General features: G+C 41.1%; 1 protein-coding gene across 1 annotated transcript in view; it reads right to left on the bottom strand.

Annotated features, from left to right (window-relative positions):
• Nucleotides 1-1,670: 1,670 nt before the first annotated feature.
• LOC144696690 (ninjurin-2-like) overlaps nucleotides 1,671-9,760 on the bottom strand; it is a 237,826-nt gene continuing 229,736 nt past the window's right edge. The window contains exons 2-3 of the mRNA XM_078568292.1: nucleotides 3,445-3,676; nucleotides 1,671-2,743 (exon numbers count right to left, since the gene is read on the bottom strand). Of these exons, the coding sequence (XP_078424418.1) occupies nucleotides 2,607-2,743; nucleotides 3,445-3,676 (369 nt within the window). The 3' untranslated portion in view covers nucleotides 1,671-2,606. The remainder of the gene's footprint in view (nucleotides 2,744-3,444; nucleotides 3,677-9,760) is intronic.

Genomic DNA, 9,760 nt, shown 5'->3' with positions numbered 1-9,760 from the left:
TGAGTTAACTGATATTCACTCAGGCATCTACTTCCTCTGCTTATTATTTACTTGTTTATCATTTTCTCACAGTTTCAGTGAATTACGATAAATGCAGGTACTTTTGTAATTCTTCGCGAAGCAACCATTATAGCAAAGCACAATAGAATAGACTAGTCAGAGAATATTCACCATCCTCCAAAATCAGCTGAAAATTATTTTACGGTAGACTTGCAGGGATCAATCTTTCACAACGTTTAGATAGTCAGTATGAAGCCTCTTACATATCATTTCCGTGGGGCTGGATTTTACGGTGCCAATCGGATGGTCAGCAGCTCTGTAGTCCCAGCAGCACCAGCCAGGGGTCACTGCTGGGACCACAGGCAGTCCCACAACTTTGAGGAGCCCTGGTAAGTCTAGGGTTGGGGTTCTCGGTGAGGGGGTTGGGGGGGACAGGTTCAAAAGGCCAGAGGGGAAGGGTTAAAGGGGAGGGGTGCCTCCAATGGGCCTGGGGGCCCCAAAAAAAAGATGTCCCTCCCATGCCCAACACCAGCCCACACAAGGCTTCCTGCATGCACGAGATCTCCTCCGCTGTGGGTAAAATACCGGTGGCGGTGGGGTAAGGCCTTAAGTGGTCATTAATTGGCCACTTAAGGGCCTCAGTAGGCTCAAAGGTGGGCAGGTCTCTCAAGACCTTCCCTGCCCCCCATAAAATTTCAGGTAGATCCAGGGCGGACAGGATTTTACATGCCCTCTGCTTTCAATCCCACTTTCAATCCCACTTTCAGAAGCATAAAGTCCAGCCCATGGAATATATAGGCCGTTCACATCTGCTAAGAGAAAGACTAAAAAAAATCAAAAAATAACATATATAATTTAAACAGTCATCTGGTGGTACAGAACTTGAATATTGCTGAGAAGAGAGACATGTTGCCAAAGCTTTTCATCTTGCACTCATCAGGACAAACGTAAGAATGCATTGCAATGGAAAATGCAACAGGAAACTATAGGCTCCCCAATTAAGCTTCTGGATAATTCAAAAAGGCACAGGCTTGAACATATTTCTTTTGTTTGCAAAGCACAGGTCCCTGCAAATATATGTTGCTTCCAGAAAGCATAAATGAGCCACGTTACAAGCTCAACTGATTATCTTTAATTGCCGGGAGACGAAAAACCTCAGCACCATGTCTCTCTTTTTTCAGCAGTTTATATTAAATGAAAACAATGAAATGCCTAAGTGATTTCAAAATCATGGTCAAAACTTCTGCTTTGCAATCACTTCATTGTTCACTGTTCCATATGTGTCCATCCAAAGTGTTAAATACTTGGGCCTTGAAATCATACTGCTGTATTAAAACACATTGGAATAATTTTAAGCCTGCCTACCTGACAAAACTGGGCAGGTGAGTAACTCAAGCTGTCATGGGACATTCATGCCGAAGTGGTTAGATTGACATCTGCTCAAAACCGGTGGGACCCTTCAATGATATTGTCAGTGCCCGATGCTATTATATACAGAGGCCTCAGTGGAATCTATTTTTGTTTTCCAGCCAGTATACCCTAAAGAAAAGGGGGTAACTTTTTGCCTTTGTATGTGGGATAAAAGGAGCAAAAATATTTTTCCCCAGCCCCATTAAGAAAATTTCAGCCTCCCCTGCCCAATCTAACAAACCCCCATGCTGGCAATTCTTTTGATTCTCAACCATGCAACATTTGGTTTCCGTTTGCCAGCTAGCTACCGTTTCACACTGGTTTTAGACAGGAACCTGAGTGGACCTCTGCAGATAGAGCCTGAGAGTTACAAGATCAGGAGAGTTTGTTGCCCACCTCATCCTCTGCCTGCAGGGCTGCCATCCAAGGTAAAATCAGGTTATAATACCTTCATCTGAAATTCCCATTGTACATTGTTCTAGTGGAGGTATTGACATTTCTAAAGCAATAGGCAAAAGGCAGAATTTTAGCTAAAAAGAAATATATATTGTGTGATATGCACCAAACTCAGGAGTGAAATCTGAATAACAATTCGGATGTTAGTTGAACCATCATCCAGGTTAATTCTAAACATATCTGAGTGAGTGGAACATTTATGTTGCCTTTTAACAATGCACCTTGATCTGTATTGCTCTGCAAACACTGGTGAGCATTTTAGTTTTGCCCATTTAGTTTATAGCTCAAAAACAACATAAGAAGTTGTTAATAGTGAGCAAGCTGAACAGCAAAATAACATATGTCCTGGTGTCAAAAGATGAGTGTGAACAAACCAAATGTTAATTTCAAGCGATGAGTCTCCAGTATCCCTCTGCCTAATACAACGGAAGCTTTGGTATTCATAAGTATTAATATAGTGTCGGTGCAATGGTGAGCCAGGAAGCCTAGGATCATGAATATTTGCTTAACAAGGCAATGACCAGCGGCCTTTTAAAGTAGCTATACATCTTAGTCTAATAAGCTAGTCCCAAGTTGGACATATCCGATTAAAATACAAAAGTTATTATTGAAAAACAAATTACAAAACAGATATAAAATCTGGAATACTTCAGTCAGAATGTTGCTGTCATCTTGGAGATTCTAGAATGCTGCGCCTCAGTTTCGTCTGTATGATGGGGGAGTTGGGTTTCCTGAGGTTATCAAGAGTTTTTCTCCTGTGTCTCAAGTGAAGTGATGAATACGTTTATGAGGAGAACGGTCCCCACAAGGAGAGTGGTAATTTTGTTGCAATGGTTCAACCTTTTCTGGTTGTCAACTTCATTCACATTGGTTTTTGCTGTCCAAAAATTAGAAGCAATAAGAGATTGAACAAATTTTTAGCTAAAAATACTAGCTCTTGCCATATTATTACATAATAAAGCACATATTACATATGTCTATGTAATTGAGTGAGAATCATAATATAAAATGCCATTTCTGTTTTGCCAAACCTTTATTGCGATATATCGGTTCAGGAACAGACAAACCCTAAACATGGCTTTATCACTGATTAAAACTGGGTGAAATGCTTCCTCAATATATTGTGCTTCCAAATTCCAAAGACATCAACATGGAGAGGGTCTACTGTGCATGGCATCATATAGCTAAAAGCTTGTTACTACTCTTTTATGAAATAGTGATGACTGAGGGCTAATAATCCTTAATTAATAAGGATTGCTGGGTATTATGTCCTTTCTTTCTATCCTTTTAAAGGTTTAGAATTAATTCCAGTATATGGTGAAAAGTGAGGAGCTGATTTTAACCTGTGGCACAAAATGAACAGTTGGCTCTCGCACCCGATAACTGGCCTAAAACAAATTCTAGGGCTATGATTCCACAGTATGTAATTACTGAACTGCCATAAAGTTGATAGCTCTAACTCTGCTGATAATATTCCAAGATCTTCACATAGTGAGGCTTGGTAAACTCAGTCAGTTCTTGAAAGAGGTTATCAGCTGTCAATATATGGAAATAAAAAAAAGAAATAGATTTACTTACCAGCAAAAATAAGCAGGGCAAAGATAACAGCCTGAAGTATGAGAGAGAGACTAATCAGGACAATGAGAGGAACGTAGTACTTAAATTGTGGCCCTTGATCGATAACTCCAACCATCTGTGTTGCATTAGACATAAGTAAGGCAACATCCAGCATGCCCTCGGCTACACTTTTTATTGTGGCATAGCGGTTGAAGTCGAGTGAAATCATCTGTCTTGTAGCAATATTTTCCCCCTATAGAACATAAATAAAAAGAAAGTTTATGTTTAAACAATGAAAAAGCTCAGGGACCAGGGTGGCTCTCTAGTCAAGAAATTAATCTACACACCAACTGTTCTTCAGGGCTAGGAGCAGGGTCATCAGGGGTTGGGAGCTGCGACAAAAAAATGAATATTTTATGCATGCATGTTTGAGACCTCTTTTCCAACATTAGTTTTCTCTCAGGCAGATAGGTCCAGCCAAAACCAGGCCTGGGGATCACCTGCTAGGCCCAACCTACACTAAAATACCATAGCAAAACCAGCATCAGATTGCATCACAGCTCAGTAACCCATCCACGTGTATGTATATCAATCCACATTGATTCAAAAGTACTGCATGCATACATTAAGGAAAACCAGAATTACACAGTGGGTTATTGTGGATTCATAGAATGGTGCCTGTACAGAGGAAGTATGAGAATTCTAATCTTTGAAAGATACTCTGAGTTAAACTTAGAAAGCTACTTGAGAGTTATCACTATCCAATCAATCAACCAACCAATCAACCGGTCAGGATTTGGGTGCAACCAATTTGATGAGATGTTGAATTCTAATAAGAGTTTAAGAAGGAATATAACATTACTGATTATAGAGCAAAACCATTCGACTGTGACAAGTGGAGAGTACTGGTCCAGATTGGGCAAGATGGCTGACATGTGCAAACAGCTCTTTGTCCTTTCATTTCTTTTCTCAATTTCTCAAGTCTTCGTGACTTCTGGAACCCCTCAGGAAGGCTTGGCTGGAGTCTTCCTTCAGAATCCTTTTCAACCTTACTGCAATGAACTGTACCAAAGTATCTTACTTTACAACCTTTTTCAGGCGTGTATGCTTGAATGGATTCTAGAAAAGGCCTTTTGGTCCTATAGAGATTTACTTTATTTTAAAATATCCAATGGGACATCGAGTTCTTTGTCCAAACTTTGGGTTAAATGTCCCGACTTTGATGTCAATAACCTGCCATTACTCTTCTGAGCCTTTGCACTTATCAGTCATTCTTACCTCAATTCTTTCTTATCATCTCTTGAGCTGTCCTTTCCCAGGCAGCTCTCACCTTCCCATAAATGTTCCATCTCTGGTACCATACTAACTCCACAAAAGACTTAATTAATTTCACCATCAGTTATTTATTCCTAGGCCTGTACATGATGCCTGCTAACAAGTATTCACAATGGCCATTCAGTGCAGCTGTTCTTACTCCTCATCAGGCTGGTGAACTGGGCTAGTGTTCACTGCAGGCACATATTTTCCCCACATACTACTGGATGTATGTCTTTTAGCAAGAATCTTAATTAAACAGGTTTAATGAAAAGTCCAAAGTCTTGTTATCTCTTCCAATGAGCTTTTTGTTCAAACTAGACAGCAATATCTGAGAATAATGATTTTTTTAGCCTGGTTTCCATGACAGTGAAACATTAAGCAATTATATATGTGTGAATGTATATTCTATTCTTAGTTTCTCACTTTTTCTCCTTACTAAGAGGGCCATTTAGCTCATCGAGTCCACACCATCTCCCTGCAAAAACAATTCAGCTAGTCCCACTCCACTGCCCTATCCTTGTAACCCTGCAATTTTTTTTTACTCAGGTGCTAATCCAATTCCTTTTTGAAAGCCAGAATTGCATCTGCCTCCACCACAGTCTCAGGCAGTGCAACTCCAGATCCTAACGACTCACTACATTAAAAAAAATTCTCACGTCCACTTTGGTTCTTTTGCCATGCACCTTAATTTGGTGTCCTCTTATTCTCGACCCATCCATCAAAGGCACCAGTTTCTTTCTATCAGCTCTGTCTAATCCCCCCATGATTTTGAACACCTCTATCAAATCCCCCCTGGACCTTCTCTTCTCTATAGAGAGCAATCCCAGCCTCTCCAACCTATCCTTGTAACTGAAGTTCTTTATCCCAGCAACCATTCTCGTAAATATTTTCTGCACCCTCTCTAAAGTCTTCTCGTCCTTACTACAGTGCAGGTGCCAAGAATTGGACACAATACTCCAAATGAGGCCAAACCAGTGTTTTATAAAGTTTTATCATAAATTACTTGATTTTGTACTCTATGCCGATTTACAAAGCCTGGGATCCCATATGCTTTATTAACGACTTTGTCAACCTACCCTGCCACCATTAATGATTTCTGCAAACATACCCCAAGCCTCTCTGTTCCTGCATGCCGTTTAGAACTGTATCCTGTAGTTTACATTGCCTCCCCTTGTTCTTCTAACCAAAACGCCTCACTTCATATTGACTCTGCATTAAATTTCCTCTGCCACATGTCCATCCATTCCATCAGCCTGTCAATGTCCTATTGAAGTCTTATCACTATCATCCTCATAGTTCACAATTCTTCCAAGTTTTGAGCCATTTTCACATTTTGCCCTCTACACCCATTAATATATATCAAAAAAAGAGTGGTCCAAGTACTGGCCTATCGGAAACACCACTGTACATCATCCTACAGTCCAAAAACCCACTGTCTATCACTACTCTCCATGCCCTGTTACTCTGCCAACTTAGCCAAAACAGGAAAGAGAATGATTTAACCGGCACTGGGGCACTGCTTTGGGCTGCATTAGAGTGCTTCTGTTGGAGTTTGATGAGAGAGGGACTGTTAACAGTTAATTTCTATCTAAAGTCTAATCTTTCTTTAGTTTCACAACTAACTAAAAGTTGCCCTTTGGGCTGGGAGAAAGTCCAACTTTAAAACAGGGATTATATAGGGTCTGCAGCTGCAGCTAGTAAATTAGTTAACTGGCTTAAACAGGTTTTCAGAAGCTAGATTCAGCCTGCATAAAAGCAAGCCATCTACAGTGCTACTTCAGTCTGCACTGGAGTGCTGCTTTTGGCTGCATTAGAGCGCTTCAGTTGGGGTTTGGTGAGAGAGGGAGTTCGCTGAAGAAGTAAGGAGGTGATCCTTTCATTTTCTATCTTTCCTCATTAAGAAGAGCAGCGGCCTTGGTAAGTAGAACCTGGTAAGTATTTCTTCTGTCCTTAATGTTCTCTAACATAGAGGAAGTAAAAGTAAAGCGAATAATTTAAGGCTAAGTCATGGAAGGGCATCTCGGCCAAGTGGAATACACCTCCTGTGCGATGTGGGAAGTCAGGGACACTTCCAGTGTCCAAGGTGACCATGGTTGCAGGAAGTGTCTCCAGCTGCAGCTACTCGTAATCCGTGTTTTAGAGCTGCACCTGGAATCACTGTGGAGCATCCACAAGGATGAAATCTTCATGGATAGCATGTACAGTGAGGTGGTCACACCACAGGTAAAGAGTGCAGATGGCAGAAAGGGAATGGGTGACCGCCAGATAGAGTAAAAGCACCAGGCAGATAGTGCAGGAGTCTCCTGGGACTATCTCCCTCTCCAACAGATTTTCCATTTTGGATACTGCTGGGGGAGATGGTTTCTCAGGGGAATGCAGCAAGAGCCAAGTCCATGGCACCATGAGTGGCTCAGCTGCACAGAGGGGGGAAAGAAGAGTGGGAGAGCAATAGTGAAAGGGAGTGCCATCATAAAGGGAACAGATAGACATTTCTGCGGCTGCAGATGTGGCACCAGGGTGGTATGTTGTCTCCCTGGTGACAGGGGTCATGGATGTCACTGAGCCGCTGTGCGACATTCTGAAGGGGGAGGGGGAACAGCCAGAGGTTGTGGTCCATATCGGTACCAATGACATAGTTAAAAAGAGGGATGAGTTCCTGAAAGCAGAATATAGGGAGCTAGGAAATACATTAAAAACCAGGACCTCAAAGGTAGTAATCTCAGGATTACTCCCAGTGCCACATGCTAGCGAGGTCAGGAATAGGAGAATAGACCAGATGAATGCATGACCGAAAAGATGATGTAGGAGGGAGGAATTTAGATTCCTGAGGCATTGGGACCGATTCTGGGGAAGATGGGATCTATACAAGCTGGACAGGTTGCACCCCAGCTTGGCCAGGACCAATATCCTCGCAGGGGTATTTGCTAGTACTGTGGGAGATAGTTTAAACTAGATTGGCAGGCGGATGGGAACCTAAGCGGGGAGACACGAGAGGGAAACAAAGATAGGAATGAAAGACAAGGAATAGGAAGCAAAAGTGGAAGGCAGAGGAAACAAGGGCTAGCAGCAAATAAAGCCATAGTACAAAAAAATGTGCAAAAATGTTTAAAAGGCAAGTCTAAAGGCACTGTATCTGAATGCATGGGGCATTCGCAATAAGGTAGATGAATTAACAGCACAAATAGATGTAAACAGGTATGATATGATTGCGATTATGGAGACATGGTTGCAGGGTGACCAAGGCTGGGAACTGAATATGCAAGGGTACTTGATATTTAGGAAGGACAGGCAAAAAGGAAAAGAAGGTGGTGTGGCGTTGTTTATTAAGGATGAAATCAGTGCGATAGCGAGAGAGGATATTGGCTCAGAAAATCTAAATGTAGAATCAGTCTGGGTGGAGCTAAGAAGCAACAAGGGGTGGAAAACATTAGTGGGAGTTGTCTATAGGCCTCCAAACAGTAGTGATAAAGTAGGGGATGGCATTAAACAGGAAATTAGAGATGCATGTAACAAGGGTGTTACAGTAATCATGGGTGGCTTTAATCTATATATATAGACTGGGAAAACCAAATCAGCAATAATACTGTGGCAGATGAATTCCTGTGTATGAGATGGTTTTTTAGGCCAGTCTGTTGAGGAACCAACTAAGGAACAGGTTATCCTAGATTTGATATTGTGCAATGAGAAGGGTTTAATTAATAATTTTGCTGTGGCGGGGTCCTTTAGGGAACAGTGACCATAACATGGTAGAATTCTTCATCAGATGGAAAGTGAAGTAGTCCAATCTGAAACTAGAGTCCTAAATCTTAACAAACGAAACTACGCTGGTATGAGAGGAGGCGATGGCGTAGTGGTCTTGTCGCTGGACTAGTAATACAGAGACCCAGCGTAATGGGACCTGGGCTCAAATCCCACCATGGCAGATGGTCGAATTTGAATTCAATAAATATCTGGAATTAAAAGTCTAATGAAAGCATTGTCAATTATCATAAAAGCCCATCTTGTTCATTAATGCCCCTTTAGGGAAGGAAATCTGCCATCCTGTGACTCCAGACCCACAGCAATGTTGACTCTTAAAAATGCCCTCTGAACAAAGGAAATAAATGCTGGCCTAGCCAATGACGCCCACATCCCATAAATGCCAAATTTAAAAAAATGAAGCATTAGTTGATGAAGATAGATTGGGGAATTTGATTAAAAGGCATGACAGTGGAACAAACATTTCTTTGCAACCATGGCTAACAAAAGAAATTAAAGATAGTATTAGATCCAAAGAAGAGTCAATAAAGTTGCTAGAAAAAGTAGGATTGGAAGCAGTTTAGAATTCAGCAAATGAGAAGGGAAAATTAGAGTATAAAAGTAACTTGCAAGGAAAATAAAAGCAGACTGTAAAAGCTTCTATAAGTATGTAAAAAGGAAAGGATTAGTGAAGACAAATGTAGGTCCCTTACAGTCTGAAACAGGAGAATTTATAATAGAAAACAAGGAAATGACAGAGCAATTAAACTACTACTTCAGTTCTGTCTTCATGGAGGAAGGCACAAATAACTTCCCAGAAATACTAAGGAATCAAGGGTCTAGTTAGAAGGAGGAATTGAAGGAAATTAGTATTACTAAACCAATAGTGCTGGAGAAATTAATAGGACTGAAAGCTGATAAATCCCCAGGGCCCGATAATCTATATCCCGAGGTATTAAAGGAGGTGGCCATGAGAATAGTGGATGCGTTGGTTGTCATCTTCCAAAATTCTGTAGATTCTGGAACAGTCCTGGAAGATTGGAGGGTGGCAAATGTAATCACACTATTTAAAAATAGAGGGAGGGAGGAAACAGTGAATTACAGACCGGTTAGCCTAACCTTAGTAGTAGGGAAAATGCTAGAGTCTATTATAAAGGATGTGATAACAGGACACTTAGAAAATATCAATGTGATTAGACAAAGTCCACATGGATTTATGAAAGGGAAATCATGTTTGACAAACCTACTGGAGTTCTTTGAGGATGTAACTAGCACAATAGAC

The sequence above is a fragment of the Cetorhinus maximus genome, chromosome 22 (assembly GCF_964194155.1).
Source record: "Cetorhinus maximus chromosome 22, sCetMax3.hap1.1, whole genome shotgun sequence".
Taxonomy (NCBI): Eukaryota; Metazoa; Chordata; class Chondrichthyes; order Lamniformes; family Cetorhinidae; genus Cetorhinus; species Cetorhinus maximus.
The sequence above is the reverse complement of the archived record's forward strand: the minus strand, read 5'-3'. Positions and strand labels throughout refer to the sequence as shown.